This window comes from Haliotis asinina, chromosome 4 (assembly GCF_037392515.1).
Source record: "Haliotis asinina isolate JCU_RB_2024 chromosome 4, JCU_Hal_asi_v2, whole genome shotgun sequence".
NCBI lineage: Eukaryota > Metazoa > Mollusca > Gastropoda > Lepetellida > Haliotidae > Haliotis > Haliotis asinina.
Genome location: NC_090283.1, coordinates 3,847,801 through 3,867,648, shown reverse-complemented (window position 1 = coordinate 3,867,648; position 19,848 = coordinate 3,847,801). Strand labels below are relative to the sequence as shown.

Below are 19,848 nucleotides of genomic sequence, written 5' to 3'. Positions count from 1 at the left end.
CCTGGTCAATCAATATTGATAATTGTTTTGTCTATAAAACGACACAAACCAATACAAATCATTTTCATTAATATTATCAGTTTTAATGTGATTAAACCGCTCTTTATTAACCTGTTCATATGAAACTGCAATATTTGTCCCAACGTATTGAATATTGTACATCACGGGAACTAAAGCACATGTTGCAGTTATGGCTACGTGTGATCTTCCAACACTTGTGTAGAGGTTTAAAATGTGGTATAGTACACTTACTGAGTCAATTTCCCATGTAAATGTTATTCAAACAATCAGACGCTTTCAAAGAACAAAAATGTATACCTTATATCCACATATGATATGATGTTGAACATGGATATGTGTACATACAGAAATCAGTTTCATGAAAAAAATATCGGAACGATACGCAAAATATACATCACAGTACTAAAAGTGCAATCGGAATGGTATGGGCATTGTGTTTACTCTTGTTCAACCGACCTTACCCTCAAACAAATTGCCTAATATGTGCAACAATGTTGACGTGTGACATCACTACCGATGACCGATTTCTTTCAAAATGGCGGCTTCGCTGACAAGGGTACACTGGATTTTGCGAGGACGTTTTCCTTGATTCAGGGATCTTTTGTACATAAATGTGAGATGTAAGTAATCGGAATTATTCTGACTATCTGTGTATTGTAATATGTTTTTATCGTTTACATTGTAAATGACGGAAAAAGCCAGAAATGCCGGTAAGTACCGGTGTCGTTCTGCGTGATTTTCCGTCAGTCATGGCGTCAGTTTGACAGTTTCTTATGAATTACCAAATTATTTCATTGTATCTATGTTTAATTTGCTATTTTTCGCTACGATACTCTTCCCCTGAATATACTAAGCGTATTGAGCCATTGTAAGCAATGATTAGACGGCTGGATGTTGGAATATTACCGAAAATGCTACGCAGTGTAAAATTGGATTTTTTCTTTGTTTACTTTTCAAACAAGCACAAGCAAGTTTGTCTTTCGAGCACGGCGTTCGTTTTCATACCAAGTATATTTCTTTCGTTTTGTCTAGACAGTTGGTATTGGTGACAAAGACCATTTGTAATTTGATTCAAAGATGTGTGGGGAATTCAATGATGCATTTGTCGCAGCTGACAATGAAATATACGTGATGTTATAGGCGTCTCAATACCGGCCTCCTCGAAACGTGATTTTGTAAACACTAACCAATATGGCGGAAAGTGCACTCCGGCGTTCGTGTAAGTGTATTGTCGAAAACATCCCAACCGATTCTGGGTTCATCGGCGACGTTTCAGAATTATCATTACTGGTTGCATGAAAACTTGATATCAGTGATCATTAAGATGCAGTTTTGGAAATTCAATACTCCCAGTAATTATCCAATTTTCACATTTCAAAACATACTGCAAATAACGCTGTGAATCTCGATTTTGTTAAGTTTGAAAAATGACGACATTTACGATGAAAGCTATTTTGAAAGGTAAGTTTAAGCACTTTAGCTTGGGCTGAGATAATAGTGGATGGTATCAAGAAACGGAATTTTCCACAGAATCCAAAACTGTGAAGTGTTTATATATGCGTGGTATATTTATAATTTTATTGGACTTCAAAGTGAGGGATGTAGAGGAAGGACATATATGTCCCTGTGGCATCCAGGGGATTAAACAAGACATGTTGTATAGACAACGATCAGTTTTACCCCGTGTGGAATCTATCCAACCAGATAATTAAGACACAGAGTGCAACATAACTTTTGTTTTCCCCATGAGATTCGGGGGCAAATGTCCATAGTATAATATTATTGAAGGCCTTTGATCTCGCTGCGTATTTATATCACCAGCATCGTGCAAAACATAAAGTTAATGCTGACTGTTGTAAATCTCTCAGATCCCCCGCCCTCCATGCGTGACTGGATGGGGAAGGGCCGGGGGTGGCTGTTTCTTATCGTGACAGGTTACATGGCTGACCATACAAGTAACACACGCAGTCGAGCGCCAAACTCGTTGCTGCTCCTCACATGACACGTCACAATGACGTCATAACTCCCTCCTTAGCTCGACCAGTGACGCTAGTCAGGGCATTTCCAGGCTGGCGGTGACATGTGTCTGTTGTGTGAGGACGGTAGCGGGGTAAGTTTGTTAAACACTGTATTTTGTAAGAGCCATCACTGAAATAGGTAGGATTGTGAACAGACCAGGGCCAACAATGACTTGTGTTGGGATTAGGCAGCATGTATCTTGCAGATACAAAGTTCATTCTGTCAGGTGCATGGTAGGTTCATGTGTCGAAAATACTGTCACATGTTTTGCATGGAGGAGAATCCGCTGGCACCAGTGAACAGCCGCCATCATTAACTTCCTTCAGTTTGCTCTGTTCATATATTCAAAATGATAGGCAGCATTCTACATACTCTCTTCATTAACTATAGAAAAAATATGCATAGAAGACTACATTTACATAGCATTTTTTACACGAGCATGTTTTAGAATCTACATTGGCCTGCAACAGTAGCAACAGAGAATGCCTTTACTTCGCTTTTTTACAATCGGATGTGTTAGCTATTTTGATTATCAAGCCAGTGATGTTTTCAGTCTTAACAGCTTCAGTCAAGGTAGCGTACAGCATCATATATAACTTGAAACAAATGGCACAATAATACCACCATACATAATAATACCATCATGCATAATAATACCACTGTAAGTCAGCATATGTTTGGGCTTCCACATTGTTGTAGTCGTTTCCAGGGCAGATACGGAACCTGTGTTGAAGTCTCCTACATGACATAATCAGTTTAAGTTTTCTAGATATATATCTACATGACATACTCTGTGTTGAAGTCTGTACATGACATATTCTGTGTTGCAGCCAGGAGCGAGACGGAAGCACTGAGACCTGGACCTACACAAATGTCTGATGTACCTGGTAGGTGGGAGGGTATGGTGGACCAGATGTGATAGTCGCTAGTCGCACTGTGTATACATATTATCAGGTTGTCACATCTGTTAGAAATCTGTGTACTTTCTAAATACAATCCCGGTGTCATTTACCGGAAAACTTAATGGCTTTTAGAAACTACCCCTTCATAATTTCTAGTCTGTACAATGGGTTTGTTGATACATATCTCATAATATTATATGAATTATATATAATCTGATATCTTCGATCACACTTATAATTTAGATATCAACGATGTGAATGTAATGTAATGTAATGTAATGTAATGTAATGTAAATATGTTCATTCTAACCCTGATGTTTGTCTCCACAGCCACGAGCAGGGACACAGGGAAGTCTGGGTCCCCAACAAGACCTGAGACACGAGGTGGGTGGAGACAATGTCACGCGTGTCGTTAGTGGACAGACAACACACAGGGCTGTCAGTTAACATTCTAATCATGTAGATGACTAATGTGTTAAAAACATCAACTAATTGTTGTCATCCCCTGTACACCCCCCATGTTGCTGTCAGCCATGATACATGTATAGATTATGTATCAAGAGTTTTGTATCATCAGTGTAAGATGTGAACAACGCAGCTGTAAGATAAAGATGTCCGACCTGTGTACAGAGTTTACTTTGTGTTACAGCGACACCGACTCCCTCACGTAGAGACGCCCGGGCAGACGACGACCTCCATTACGCCTGCTGGGCGGGGAAACTGGAGGAGGTGAAGCGGATCCTGGAAACAGGTCGGGCTGACGTCAACAGTAGAGATAACGTCGGGATGACGCCGGTGATGGCGGCAGCATGGCGGGGACACAGAGATGTGGTGGAGCTGCTTGTGAGTCGAGGTGCTGATGTGTCACTGGTGACTGATGCCGGTAACAACATCCGTCACTGGGCCTGTGGGGGAGGAGACAGGACGACGGTGGAGTTTGTGCTGTCTCTGGACGGGGTGGACGTCAACGCCAGGAACAACAACGGGCGGACAGTCGCCGACGTGGCGAGACGCTGGGGACATCGTCAACTGTCGGATCTCCTGGTGTCACGTGGTGCACAGTGAAGTGACGGTAGTGTTGATGTAGACAATGATGGAGGACATGTCGTTACTGACGCTGTCGTGGTCTGTGCCGTTCACGTCGTCGCGTTGTTTATAATTCTTTATCAAGGTGAAAATATTTGTTGTGTTTGAGGAGAAATAACATTTGTTGAGAATATTGTCAGACATTTTGTTGTTTATGGAACTTTACAGAATCAGGTAAGGACATTGTTGACTGTAAATCTTGATGATATGTTGTTGGTATATGAACCCTGCATCTCGTGATGTAGTTCTGTTTTAATTATGTGTCATAATTTCCTCATTAATCGTGAAACACACAACAACAAAATGTTTGTTTACATCTCGCTGCACTCTGTGACCTCTGACTGAGCCGACGTTCGCCAACTGGCGTGGCGCCAAATGTACAGTGACGTCACGCTGCTGATGACGTCACGCTGCTGATGACGTCACGGTGTTGTGGTCAAGGCACCGACGTGGCCAGCTGTTGTCTGTGCCTAGTGTCTCAGTGCTGCACACTGCTGGCTTGATGGCAGGGTTACGGTAGCACCTGTACAGACCAACAGGTGGATCAAGTGGATTTAGACAATAGCGGCTAACGCGCAACCACACAATCACCCCTCTTTCTTCCGGCCACTGAAATTCAGGTGACAATGAAATGTGCACCCACACCCACACCCTAACCCTAACCCTAACTTTAACCCACACCCTAACCCTAACCCACACCAACACAGCCATTCCAACCCCAAACTCCTTCTCAAAAAACTATATCCGACCCTGGGAATGGCAGATTATCCTTCCCAAGTTACATTACAATTAAATATTAAAATTCTTTCGCGACGTGGAATGGCAGATTATCGCCAAGTCTCGAAATTACGCAATTAATATAACGAGGAAAAGACAATGTGTCATTCCTCGTCATGTCTTGGGTATTGTTTTATTACCCACATCAGTTTTCGATCTGAAAAACGATAAAATGGAAACAGCAGTTTCTCTGAGGAAAACCGCTATCTGGAAAATCCCCATATATCTACGCGCGTGATGCAGCTTCATTTCCAAGAATTTCATCGCATTACCGTTATATTATACAGGTACTTTATCACCCTACTTACTAAATAAGGTGTTTTTCTCAACTAACGCAACTCTTCGTTAAATAGTACACATGTATTTTCTTTACTGTACATTTCTGTATTTCTTATTCTTAACTGCAAAAAAAACCCCATAGTTTATCAAATATTTGTGTGAATAATTGATTTAGAGGCGAGACGTGGCACATGTGACAGTCACAGGCACAGCAGGGATGAGAAACCTAAGAACTTGCAGGTCATCTTGTTGAGTCATCACAACAAATACACTGAACAATATTACGACTCCTCCCAATATGCAGTCTAAGTAAACTTCGTCTCAGTGTATTTCGTTACAGTGAGGATAAGTTTACTTAGACAGCCCAATATGCCGCCATCAGTTTTCAGTGTCAGTCACTTTCATCGCAGGTAGGGATTACGCCACGTTTTTGAATCTTCGACAACACAACTGTAGACGTATTGTATCAAATCTTGCAACATTATATACATTTCTTTCTCTACAACTTTTATTTCCCGATGTTTACAGGGAATAATGATGTATTCTACATCGTCTCTAATGTCATTTGTATCTACGTGAGATAAGCACAGGCACAGCTGCATACCTGAGAGCGTGGACATCGACCAAGTCAGTGAGTCTGGGCCCTTATTCTCGAAACGTTCGTATCCCTAAGAATTCTTAACTTTAATCGTCGTCTATGTGTTAAGAATGGGCTTAAGAAATTCGTTGGGTTACGAACGTTTCTAGAATAGCTAGCCTGGCCGCCCGATCCCTTTTAGTCGCCTTTTACGGCAAGCATAGTGGCCGATCATGGCAAGCATGGGTTGCTGAAGGCCTGTTGTAAGCCGGATCTTCACGGGTCGGTATGCAAATGAGCTATGTTACTGTCCTTGAAAATTTACGAAACTGTGTTTTGACATCTGAGAAAAAGGGTCATGTTTCTCATGCCTATATCGATGATTCTATTTTATTTGGAGAAAATGATAATTGATAGGAATGTGTAAAGAAACGGTTGCCACGACGGATAGTTTGGGTTTTGGTGTTCAACCACACAAGTCTGTTTTTAAACCTACACAGGAAATTGTATGGAAGCGTTATAGAAATCAACTTGCTACTACACCTCTGAAATTCGGTGTTATTCCAGAAGATATTTCTATGTTTGATAATGGAATATACAAGAAATTCTCTGACGAAGCAGGGATAAATACAGATGGGAGAAATATCTCCACCCACTCCGGTCGCGTGACATGTTGTACAACATTGTACAACAGTGGATTTACCGACAAGGCAGTTACAAGCCGCACTAAACATCGTGGTAACGCTGTCAGGAGTTACCAACGGGAAGAGTTCGGTATCCTGCATGACATCAGCAACAAGCTCGGTCCCCCGTGTCCTACTGAAAACTTGCAGCAAAACTGTAGACGTATTGTATCAAATCTTGCAACATTATATACATTTCTTTCTCTACAACTTTTATTTCCCGATGTTTACAGGGAATAATGATGTATTCTACATCGTCTCTAATGTCATTTGTATCTACGTGAGATAAGCACAGGCACAGCTGCATACCTGAACATTGTACAACAGTGGATTTACCGACAAGGCAGTTACAAGCCGCACTAAACATCGTGGTAACGCTGTCAGGAGTTACCAACGGGAAGAGTTCGGTATCCTGCATGACATCAGCAACAAGCTCGGTCCCCCGTGTCCTACTGAAAACTTGCAGCAAAACTGTAACAACGAGAACGTTCTATTTGAAAAGTCCCCGAGTTTCGTCACCAAACAATCTACAGTGGAATCTCCATGCACTGTTTCAAACGTTGCTGATAATACATGTAACATTGTTCTCTCCATTCCTGAATGCGTCACGAGTGTTATCATTTGCAAAGGTGACAAAAACATAACTATCGACATCTAAAAAATAGCCACGCCTTTGAACGTTTCGGCAGCGAGAGGGTTAACAAACTGGTTCTCAGATCGTGCTAGCCACGCGCAGTTCATGTCAAGAAACATTCTCGTTGTTTTCTAATGACCAATGAAAGCCTGTGTGGGCGTGCCATGAAGAGGGATTTAGCTTTGAGTTCTTAATCATTAAGAGCAAATTTCGTTAGGCAAATCCGACTTTGTTATTGGTTGAAAAAGTAGGTTAAGTTCCAAATTTGTACGTACGCTGTGTATATACTTTTGTACATCGTTGCATGTCTGGGTGAACGATAACGACAGCCTCTAGATATACTTCCATACCCACTTTCCCCGTATCCACTTTTGACAAAATTAGAGTTAGTATGCTCGAGGCCATCCTCGATATCTCCAGGGTATACGTTCCGAAAAGTCTCCATTGTACCCTGGACGCATCTACGGGTCGGCCCGATAATTTTATTACCTCCCTTTGCTGGCTCTGCATTCTCACAGTAGCCAATCAGCAAGGTCGCCGTTATAACCGAACTTGCCAGTGTCAACAAAGGTAGCAGTTCCTACTGCGAAGGTTTGCTCGCCGTGCGACTCACAATTTGAGGAAATCATACAGGCAAATCTATAGGTCCGAAACCTTATTAGAAACATATGCAAGAAATCCATGTACCCCTTTCAGAGAACCTCTGCATGGTTTGTTTGCCAAGTTTAATCGGTTAGAGAATTTGAAAAGCGAAAGTGAGTTGTGATCGGTTCGCTCAACTTCCCAACGTAGAGGCATCCGTGAACGGCCACCTCCTCGTGGTGGGTGCTGGGTAACGCCAAGAGCCGTTCCAATCCCCGTGTGGACCCGGGTCAACTACGTCCATAGCACCCCATTGCTGGTCGCAAGGAGCGACCGAATTGGGCAACCTGTTTGCCGTGGGTTGCGTCCCGTGTCGGTGGAGGACGGTAGTCTGGTGGTTGAGGGCAATAGGAGCCTGAATCGTGTTCCTGTTGCCCAACACACCACTTCGGCCCTTACTTCACCTAGACGGGTGGTAGAATCGGCCCGATTCTATCAATCGGCCGGTCACGCCAAGCCCTGTGTATGGACTTGTAAGTCATTACACAAATGTAATTTGAGAAAGTTTACTTTTGGACTTGGCACATTTGTTTGTATCAAATGTCAACGACCTTTCAATATGATGTTTTGAACTTTGCCTAGAGTCTTATGCCCAGAAGGCGGTGGCTCATGGGCCAATCTGGTAGAATTGTTAATCTTTTAATGTTTCTGCTGGAGTATATCATCCGGGTATCCTTGGTGCTGCAAGTTGGAGACCCACTTGTATTTAGCATTGTCCTTGTGATACTCCGTGGTGGGTGGGGAGCTCGGGTGATGAACCATATAACCAACAAACATGGAATACCAAACCCCTTCCAAAAAAACAAAACGTCCACTGGATAATGAAGATGAGCAAAGACCATTAAAATCTGTAGAACATTGGCCACGATTTTTAGTGCTTGAGACAGTTGACAAAACACCTCTCAAACTTAACCCTTTTGCCATATCTAAGGGTATTCAAGGCATAGCTGGTGAAGTTAAAAACGTCCGAAGATTACGATCAGGTTCTTTGTTGATAGAATGCAACAGGAAACAGCAATCTACCAACTTCATGTCAACAGTTTCATTTGTCGGCGTTCCTGTTTTAGTTACAGCACATAGAACGCTCAATACCAGTAAAGGAATTGTACGAGACAGGGATCAGTTGTTTGCTGATATGACGGAAGCTGACATAGTGTTTGAGATGAGAGATCAAGACGTTATGTTTGTTAAACGGTTCTCAACACGAAAGAACTCACAAACACAACCAACCAACACGTACCTTTTTTCATTTTCAACGCCGACTGCTCCGACATCAATCAAAGCAGGTTACAGCAATATCAAAGTTGACACCTTTATTCCAAACCCATTAAGGTGTTTCAAATGTCAAAGATTTGGCCATGGCGTCAATACATGCACAAGATCTGTCACATGTGCTCATTGCGGTGAACAAACTCATACAACGGAAGACTGTGACAATGATGCAAAAAAATGTACCAACTGTTCAGGGAGTCACCCATCATACTCTAAAGACTGTCCTGTCTGGAAACACCACATGAAAATAAATAGAATTAAATTTTCCAGAAACATCAGTTTTTCTGAAGCAAAGAAACTTGTTCAGTCTGAGGAAGGCACGGAAACGTATGCGTCTGTCCTCCAGACAACCCCTGAAATAACAACCAAAGTCACAACATTATCTGTTGACTGCCAGACAGACTTGACGTGGTTGAACTCTGAAGCGCCTCAAATATATTCAAATGAACAGTCAACTCAAACATCTGATTCACGCTCTGACATACAGACTCTTTCTCAAGGTCAATCATCATCTCTCACTCAGAAGAAGTCTCAAGCCCAAAAACCACAAATATCTCAAAGAAATGTGAAACAAAGCAAATCAAGAACTGAATCTTCGAAAGGACAAAGTGATAGGATTTCAAAGGGGTCAGATAATTCGATCCAAGTATTTAATAGGTTTGGATCTCTTGAAAGAATGGATGTGGCTGAAACCATCCAGCCACGGGCGCAAAGCGTATCGCCCTCTAAAAAGGTACGGGGTAGATCCCCAGTCATACCTCCAAAAAGATAGATTCTCCAAACAATATTATACAGTGGAATTGCCGAGGACTGAAGACCAACTTTAACGACTTACTGCTATTGGTCCAGGACATTAGTCCATCAGCATTCTGTCTTCAAGAAACATATTTAAAGCAGACAGATAATTTCAGCCTGCGTCACTTCAATGCATATCATTCTTTTTCTCCTCCGGGTGATAGGGCCACGGGAGGATCATCCATCCTTGTGAGACATAATGTACTCCAAAGCCCTGTTATCCTTAAAACTAATCTTCAAGCTTTTGCAGTACGACTTACTTTGCATGTTACTTTTACTCTCTGCTCGCTATATATTCCACCATCTTCAGCTCTTCAGCAGGCTGATATTCAAACCCTTTATAATCAACTCCCGAAACCCTGTATTATTATGGGTGATTGTAATGGCCACAACCCACTCTGTGGTGGTACAACTGTTAATACTAAAGGGAAAGTACTGGAGGAGTTTATTACAAACAACGATTTATGCATATATAATGATTGTTCAAATACATATTTACACCCTGGCACAGGAACCTATTCAGCTCTTGATTTGTCACTTGCTGATTCTGGTCTATTGAGTGAGTTTGAATGGTCAGTCCACGACGACCTTTGTGGAAGTGACCATTTCCCAACAATCTTAAAACCCCTGAACCCATCTGATGTCCCTCCATCATCTAGATGGAATTTTGAAAAGGCCATTTGGAGTTTATATGAAACTCTCTGCATTGACAAACTTAAACCTAAACTTTTCATTGATGTTCCTGATGCTATTAAATGTTTTTCTAATAATCTGAACGACATAGCTGATCAGTGTATCCCAAAGTCCTCAGTAATTCCACACATATGAAAACCATGGTTTATTGTTGAATGCAAACAGGCTCGCAAGACACGGAAAAAAGCTGAATATTATTTCCGTCGTCATCCTATGGTCCACAACTTGAACAAATGTAAAATCTTAAACGCTAAAGCACGGCGTACTTTTAAACAAAATAAACGTCAGTCCTGGCAGAACTATGTATCTAAAATAAATTCACGCACGCCGATTTCTAAAGTATGGAATATGATCCAGAAAATCAAAGGTAAGGGCTCTAGATCTAGCATTCACCATCTCAAAGATGGAGACCAGTTATTAACTAATACATCTGATATTGCTAATAAACTTGGTGAAACACTGGCACAACATCCTTCTTCCACAAATTATGTACCTGAGTTCCAAAGGTATCAACAACAGCAAGAAGAGAAATCTATAAATTTCACTTCAGATAACGGGGAAGATTATAACGAGGTATTTTCAATTCATGAACTCCATACTGCTCTTGACCAGGCCCACAATACTGCTACAGGAGCTGATAACATACATTATCAACTTCTGAAGCACTTACCAGAATCTTGTTTAGAAACTCTTCTAAATATTTTTGATGATATTTGGACGTCAGGGAAATTTCCGTCATCGTGGCGAGATGCTATAGTAGTCCCAATACCTAAACCTGGACGTGACCATACCGATCCTTCAAATTATCGCCCAATTTCTCTCACAAGCTGCGTTTGCAAAACCATGGAACGCATGATAAACAATAGACTAGTTTGGTACTTAGAAACCAATAACCTCATAACAGATATTCAGTGTGGCTTTCGTAAAAACAGAAGTACCATTGATCACTTGGTGCGTTTGGAGTCTTTTGTCAAAAATGCTATAATTAATAAACAACATGCAGTATCTATCTTTTTCGATTTAGAAAAAGCGTATGACACTACATGGAAATACGGCATTTTAAAAGATTTACATGCCTTTGGATTGCGAGGCCGATTGCCTCTATTTATATCCAACTTTTTAAATGACAGGCAATTTCAAGTCCGGGTGGGTTCTACCCTGTCTGATCATTATAATCAGGATCAAGGTGTTCCACAAGGGAGTATTTTGTCTGTTACTTTATTTAGCGTTAAAATCAACAGTTTATCCAAAGTTTTAAATGATTCGATTGACGGATCACTTTTTGTGGATGATTTTAATATCTCTTGTGGTAAAAATATGCATATTATTGAGAGGCAACTGCAGCTATGTTTAAACAAAATTAATAAATGGTGTCTTGAGAACGGTTTCAGATTTTCTAAATCAAAAACTAATTGTATACATTTCTGTAGACGATATAAACCACATAAAGACCCTGAACTATTTCTAAATGGCACTGCTATTAAAGTTGTAAAAGAGGCCAAGTTCTTGGGATTGATTTTTGACTCGCATTTAACGTTTCTTCCCCATATCAAATCCCTTAAAGCTAAATGCCTGAAGGCACTTGACCTTTTGAAAGTCATTTCTAATTGTAAGTGGGGAGGGGACCAAGCTACCCTCCTACAACTTTATCGATCATTGATCCGTTCGAAACTTGATTACGGTTCCATCGTATACGATGGAGCTTGCAAAAGCAACCTTAAACTTCTTGATTCTGTACACCATCAAGGTTTAGGACTTTGTCTTGGGTCTTTCCGAACTTCACCTATTGACAGTCTTTACGTTGAAGCCGACGAACCATCTCTTGCACAACGTCGTATAAAATTATCCTTACAATACATTACTAAATTATACTCTAATGATTTTAATCCTGCATACAACTGTGTGTTCAACCCACTTTATGAAGATTTGTATGACAAAAAGTCTTCTCTTGTTCCACCTCTCGGGCACAGAATTAAACCCTTTCTTTCTTCGGCCGGCATTGAGCTGGAAAATATAGCTCCCTCCCGTCTCCTTTCTTCTCCTCCTTGGCAATTGGTTAGGCCACAAGTCGACCTCACATTAACTTCTTTTAAAAAATCAGAAACTAATGAATTACAATATAAACAAGAATATAATCAATTAAAAACTAAATATAGCAATTACAAACCCTTATTTACAGATGGATCCAAGGACGGTGGCGCAGTGGCTTGTGCCACTGTCATTGGATCCAGAACAATATCTTCTAGAATTCCAGATAACAGCTCTATTTTTACTGCAGAAGCAAACGCCATATTAACAGCTCTCAGATATATTCAAAGACCCCCTAAACGTAAACAATATATAATCTATTCGGACTCTCTTTCTTGCCTTCAGGCTATTAAAAATATTTCTTGTAAACATCCACTTTTAATAGAAATTATTGAATTGTATAATGATCTTGCTACTGGCCAATACGACATCGTCTTTTGTTGGTTACCCAGCCACGTAGGCATTTCAGGGAATACACTGGCTGATCTTGCTGCCAAGGCAGCACTCAACAAATCTGTGACTCCACTTCTTATTCCATATTCAGATTATAAACCTACAATTAGATCTTATATCCGTGATCTAATGCAGAAGAAGTGGGACACTCAAGTAAGTATCAATAAATTACATGAGATAAAACCGTATATTGGTTACACCTACTTGGGTTGTCAGTCCAGATTTGAGGAGGTCATTATGCGACGATGTCGCATTGGCCATACGCGGTATACACATGAGTACTTGTTAAAAGGTGAGGATCCTCCGTTTTGTATCCCTTGTGATGAAAGAATCACAGGCAAGCATGTTTTGCTTGACTGTGTTGAATATTCCATCACAAGGGATAACTATTTTACATCACGAAGTATGAAGGATCTTTTTAGTAATGTTAGTTGTCATTTAATCATTGCGTTTTTAAAAGAATTAGATCTGTTTCAGAACTTGTAAATAGATAACCATTTTATGATTGGAAGTTGAATCAGCAGATAACATTGTTAATGGCTGTATCCTCGAAGGGGGTTGAAGTACCGTAAAATTCTTGTCCTCCTGAGAGGATACGTAAGTCCCAAAACATTTGGAATCAGATTTAATCTTCCACATTTTTTAGCTGTAATATATGTGTCATCGTAATTTTTGGCTAATCTTGCATACAGTCGCCAGCAGCTGAGGGATGGTGTAAACCCAGCTAGGGACCATGCAAGTAGCAGAGGTACTGTAAGTCCCCATGGCCCCTAGTATGGTGATCTACCCTCTGTTGTTGGCGATCTACGGCCTGTTTTTATATTGTACTGTCCCAATAATGATACTATTATTTTTTAAGTTTCCACACTAGTTTTAACAATAACTGTGATGATCTAGTGGTTTTACTGTCCTTCGTCGACAGGTTCTTCATAATATGCATATATATTCTTTTTGTCACGTATGTTCTCGTCACGATATGGCTGCAATATTGCCGATGTGACGTTAAATATTAACTCACTCACTCACTCACTCCCAGCGTAGACACCTGATTGGATAAAAAGCCAACCAAGGGAGGTAATGCAATTATCAAGTATAGTGGATACTTATCGGAACGTATACCCTGAAGATATCGAGGATGGCTCGAGGCAGGATTTAGAGGTAGGTTTGCATTTTCTAGTACTCTATCAACGTTTAACAGGGCTTTATATTGGTTTGAAAGGGCTTTTTCAAAAGCGCAAATTTTCTTCTGTCTCCATGAAAAATCACATGCTGTTAGTTGTTCTAAGCTGTTCGCTCTAAATTGTCAAATGACCAATGAGCAAGCACAACGTGAAAACGTAACCTTGAGATCTACCAATTTTGAAGTGATTTTCATCTTTGAATGCAACATTTAACTCTGTTTGTATTTCTATATTTCATTAAATATTTGTCCTTATGAACGTGAAAACAGGTATAAACGACAAAAGCCCAACCTGGTAAAAAGGAAACAACAGTCAATATCCAAATAATCATGATTTAAAGTGTTATGTCGACACTTAGAACACTTGGAGAAAGAAATCACGATTCCATCGGGCAAGTGTTCTATCTCCAAATTGAAACATTTTCCGAGAATTTGTTGAATTTGTGAAAAATTCCGAAATGAATTAATAGTTTAGACGACATCGTTCTCGTACAGTTCAAGATCGGTGAAGTCTTCTACATGGCATATTCAGTCCCGGGGTCATCTACTATATCGCTTTAAAAGCTTTTCTTGAATAGAAACTATGTTCTATGCAATGAACATATTGATCTATTTCTTGTATATTTGTAATGTGACATCTTCGAAGATAAATGTAATCAAGATATCAACGTTGGTAAGGTAAGATATGGAAACACAAAAGAAACGTCACCTTTCAAAACCAAATGCAAAATGGTGTTCTTACAAAGTGGTGTTGTACATCCCATCTCGCTGGCTGAGGTCGACGCAGCTATTGCACGTGCGAAACGAGGCAAGGCATTTGGCCCGGACTCTATACCTGAAGAACCGGTCGTGTACTGACATTCTTTATAGACTGTTTTCATATTGTTATGATAACAGTACTTGTCCAGATGTTTGGCGTTCAAGCATTATTAACCCAGTGCGTAAACCTGATAGTGACCCTAGAGACCCTTTAGGTTATAGAGATATATCACTCATTTCTATACCATGCAAACTTTACTGTGATATTTTAAACTCTCGTTTAAGTGAATGGTTGGAATCTAATGATGTTTTAGCAGACAAACAAAACAGTTTCCGATCTAAACGTGGTACCACTGAACATATCTGTCGTCTACACTCCGTGATTAGCAACAGAAAGTCAACACGCCAGTCTACTTTTGTTTGTTTTATTGATATACCAAAAGCTCTTGATTCCGTAAACCGTGATTGCCTGTGGTATAAGCTTATTATACAAATTGGGATTCAGGGTAGAGTTCTCACCGTTGTTCAAGCCATGTATGCTAATACTTGGTCTTGTGTCCGTGTCAACAACTTTCTTACAAACCCATTTCCAGTCACTTCTGGTATCCGCCAGGGCTGCGTTATGTCGCCCATGCTGTTTTCACTGTATATTAATGACTTAGTGGATGAAATTAACAGTTTGTCATGTGGTGTTAAGACTGATGACCTTATGCTTGGTGTGTTACTGTACACAGATGACATAGCTCTCCTTGCACCTGACACACCTTGTTTACAGCGACTGCTATATATGTTGTTATTAATTAAGTAATTATTATTATTGGGTCACAACGTTTAGTGTTTTGAATAATAATTATGATGGGTCACATTTCGTATAAAAGACGGTCAACACTTTTAGGATCCTGGCAGGAGGTTTTCCGGAAATTATCTGCCCTTGGCCTTCTATTTCTGACTTCCGGGAGATTATTTGAGGGCATTTCACGTGAGTGGGGATGGTCGTATTTACTCGAGCTTTCGGGAAATGATTAAATATACATTTATAAAGGCTAGTTGTCCTGTTGTGAGAGACACATTCACATAACTGGAGTATACACCATCATCAATCGCTGCCAACGCTTCATCTTCATAACCGCTGTCAGACCGATGGCTGTGTTACGTCCTGCATCAGTGCATGACTGTTTCTCTCTCGCACTAAAAACTTTGGTGAGTTTGCTTTTTATGTTTTGTGACCCATTGCCTTAGATTTTGTCTCACTTACATTGTATTTGAAATCGACATTATGAAATTGACTTGTGACTTTGTATAACTTGCTGTATTTGCCGTAATACAAACTCTGAATGTTTTAGACTTGTCTTTGTTCTGTTTTGCTGGTTCACAAGGGAGTTTCTTACATCGTTTGTCATGGCAAATTCTTAATCGTAACAACATCGACTGGAACAACACCTAAAGAACTTGCTAAGTCTGCTAGCTGTGCCTTGGACGTGATAATTTGTAATCTTAAAGCCGTTGGTGGGATACCCTATGATGTTTTTAATATCTTGTTCCATAATTCAGTCCAACCTATTTTAGGGTTCAGTCATTTGGGCCACCCGGCAATTTAGCTGTATAAATGTCGTTAGAAACCGTGTCTGTGGGTTCGTTTTTTAGGGGTAACGAGTAAGACTCCAAATGTTGCAGTCAGGGGGGAATGGGCTGGTTTTCTGCCTTTACCAAACATAAGATTGAAATTGTGAGATTTTGGCATAAGTTGCATTGCAACTGTCACAGTATAATACCCACTGCCATTAACAAATGGTCCACTAAATTCAGAAAACCATGGTATACTAATGTACTGTCACTACTTAGTTCTTTACAGCTTCCAACCAAGGTTATAAACAACATGTCTCAGTCAGACCTGGAGTCTGCGCAGGAATGAACCTTAGCGTTAAACTACAGGGAATACAGTATAGGGAATGACTCTCGGAGCTGTGGAATGACCGCGTACAAATTAATGGTAACAAATTACGCACATTCAGCCTAATTATGCAATATCTTTTTACAGAGACTTACGTCAACTCTATTCTAGACAGATTACAACGTAGTATATTCGCAAAATTTCGTTGTGGTACATTACCTTTACAGGTCGAACTAGGCAGGTTTAAACAATCTGAGACTCCAGTGGAAGAACGGATTTGTAGTAAATGTAACATCAATAAAGTCGAGGACGAAGTTCATTTCTTGGCTCGCTGTAGTTTTTATTGATATGATTTATGGGATGCTGTCTCAGCAGTATACCCGGTCTTTACCCAGTATACCCCTGGTGACCAGGTCACTCTCATTATGCAACATAGCCAGTTTATTAAACAAACAGCCGCTTTACTACTACACATGTTTAGGCGTCGTCAGCTCACGAGTTAACTCACCTCTTCACAATTTTCCTCCAGTTTTCGCTCTCTTAACGCTCCCGTAACTTAGTAATCTTATTAAACAACACTATTCTAATGCTACACTGTTAGAACAACTTTAGTTGTTGGTCATTTATTTTCTTATTTTTAACTCTTCCTTTTTAAAGGAATCTAGTGTCTCATAGGCCGTGTTGGCCGGATGTTGTGCTTTATTTTATGCCAATACTATATGATGCTTTCTACGATGTACAACCTGTGGCACTTTAATAAAAAATCTTCTTCTTCAATATTCTTTAGTTAGCATGTTTTTCTTTCAATCCAAACATATATTACAAACAGCAATGTGTTTTCTTAAGAAAAAGTTCTGGTCAAGCATGCATATGATGGCTACACCCCGTGTAGTCTGGCCAATTTGCAATCCTCCCAAGACATGATTCCTCTCATCTCTCGTAAGCCGAGACACGGTGGTTGAGTCAAAACAACAAATGATTCCAGGCGAGCTTGGGACTCGTCATCATGGGTATGGTTGTCACGATATCCACATGCATATTCATTTTCACGAATATCATAACGAACTGTTTACAACTTTTGCCTTTTTCCGTGAGTTTGGTCGGTAGGCTTTATCATCAGAAAACACACAGATGTTGTAAAAGATGCTAACCATTGGGAACAATCTATTATACAAACGCCGCTTTGTAAGAAAAAATATCTTGCTTTTGTTTTTTAAAGGCAACGTTTGTTTCACATATACACAAACTCACAAAGTCATGTTTAGAGATCCATGATAGAAAATTCAAATAAAAGGTTTTATTTATGATATCTCCCTTTTCTCAATTCAAACATTATCAAAGTAAAAAACTAAATCAACCAATTCAATCACATAATTCAATCACATAATTCAGTCTAATATGCAGTGACACAATAATGGGGTCAGAGGATGTAGTCACGTAGGCAGAGTTAATTCACAACGAATGTATCGAAATATCAAGGAAAAGTACGTCCTTGGCCCGATGTTCGATGAACGAATACTGGACGGTGTCACAGACTTGCTGAACCTGAATAGTGAAGCCTCGTCTGTGCCTAAAGTGTTCATCGTTGAGATCATGTAGGTCCAGTGTTGACATGTTTATCCCCACTTAGGCTCATTTTGTAAAAGCTCACACCGAGAAAACACGATCCTGTTAGATGCGGGTCCGTTTATTGTCGAGCTGATTAGCATAAGAGTCAGTGAGTTTAGTTTTACGCCGCATCAGCAATGTTTAAAGCTATATGTCAGCAAGCCTGACCACTCGATCCTATTAGTCGCCTCTTACGACAAACATAGTCGCCTTTTATGGCACGCACATGTTGTTGTTGGGTTGGTTGCATATTCTACCCCGGACCTTTCACTGGTCGATAAGCATTAGAAAAGTACCCTGTAAACATTTCATCTTAAATATTAATCACAGTATTTTGTATCACAGTGGTATCATTAGCGCGTATATTATGAGAAAAGAAACGCAACTGAAAAAACATGTAACGCATGATCACATTAAACAATAAATACATTAGTAACGAACAGGTCTCCCTTTCAATTATTTCGCTCCGAAAACGGCTGTAGAAGAGTTTGATGGCACAATCCAACCTATCTTGCTCTATGGCTCAGAAATTTGGGGAACAATGTTTCGTAATAACTTTGAAACAGTCCACTCTAAGTTTTGCAAATTTTTCCCAGGAGTTATTACCGATTTTCTAATAAAGTCGTTTCACCAGAGTGTGGAACATATTCACTTGATGTCAGTAACATAGCAAACGTTATTTCAGACTAGCTAGGACAGCTCACTCAGCCGGCCACGAGATATTCTAAACGTTGCTACAATGTGATGAAAAATCTAGATGATAATGGAGATACTACATGGAACTCTTCAGTTAGAACACGGTTTTGCATATGCATGGATTCACAAAACAGTTGGAGCGTTCGTCAAAAAACGCTGTAGAGATACATGTTACCAAGAATGGTCATCCGATATCGCAAGTTCCATGTATTTGCATGCATATTCATTACTTAAACATGGCATTGTCCGTGAAACATATTATCCTCTATGTATTACTTAAACATGGCATTGTCCGTGAAACATATTATCCTCCATGTATTACTTAAACATGGCATTGTCCGTGAAACATATTATCCTCTATGTAGTTCCGTAGATCTCATACAAACTTTGGGTATGGCGTTAGTAAACTAAATGTTCAAATCTGCAGAAGACCCAAAAACGACCACTCCAGTTCTGATAACAGGCCTAGAACTTAGAATGGATTGTCTGGTCAAGAATGGATTATTTGCAGACCCCGTCACATGACTGGAACCTTGCGGAGTGTCGCCGTAAACACCACACCCACACCAGGTGACTGACATACAGGCAACGCAGTTCAAGGGAGGTAAATCGTGTAAGCTCACCGCTTAGTAGACTGATGAGGAGTCCTAAAATCTCAGTTGCCGAGTCCCAAACATACCTTCAGACCGCGCTGCCCTTGTAAGATGTTGGCAAGTCACCGGTTGCAGTTATTTGTGAGTTACTGAGAATGTTTTACATCGCTTTAGTTGACTGAAAACGATTACCCTCATTTGACTGTACACCATGTGGGGTTTTCACAGTACAAATAACGCTCAGAATCTGAATATATACT

At 40.2% G+C, this 19,848-nt stretch overlaps 1 protein-coding gene across 1 annotated transcript; it reads left to right on the top strand.

The window, feature by feature from the left end:
- Positions 1-3,557: 3,557 nt before the first annotated feature.
- Positions 3,558-4,007, top strand: LOC137281211 (ankyrin repeat, SAM and basic leucine zipper domain-containing protein 1-like). The gene has a single exon (XM_067812332.1). The coding sequence runs from the start codon at positions 3,729-3,731 to the stop codon at positions 4,005-4,007; it is 279 nt and encodes a 92-aa protein (XP_067668433.1). The 5' UTR covers positions 3,558-3,728.
- Positions 4,008-19,848: the final 15,841 nt, after the last annotated feature.

Bases quoted from the DNA above. Each gene is read 5' to 3' on its own strand.
- LOC137281211 (XM_067812332.1), top strand. From the start codon at position 3,729: ATGACGCCGGTGATGGCGGCAGCATGGCGGGGACACAGAGATGTGGTG.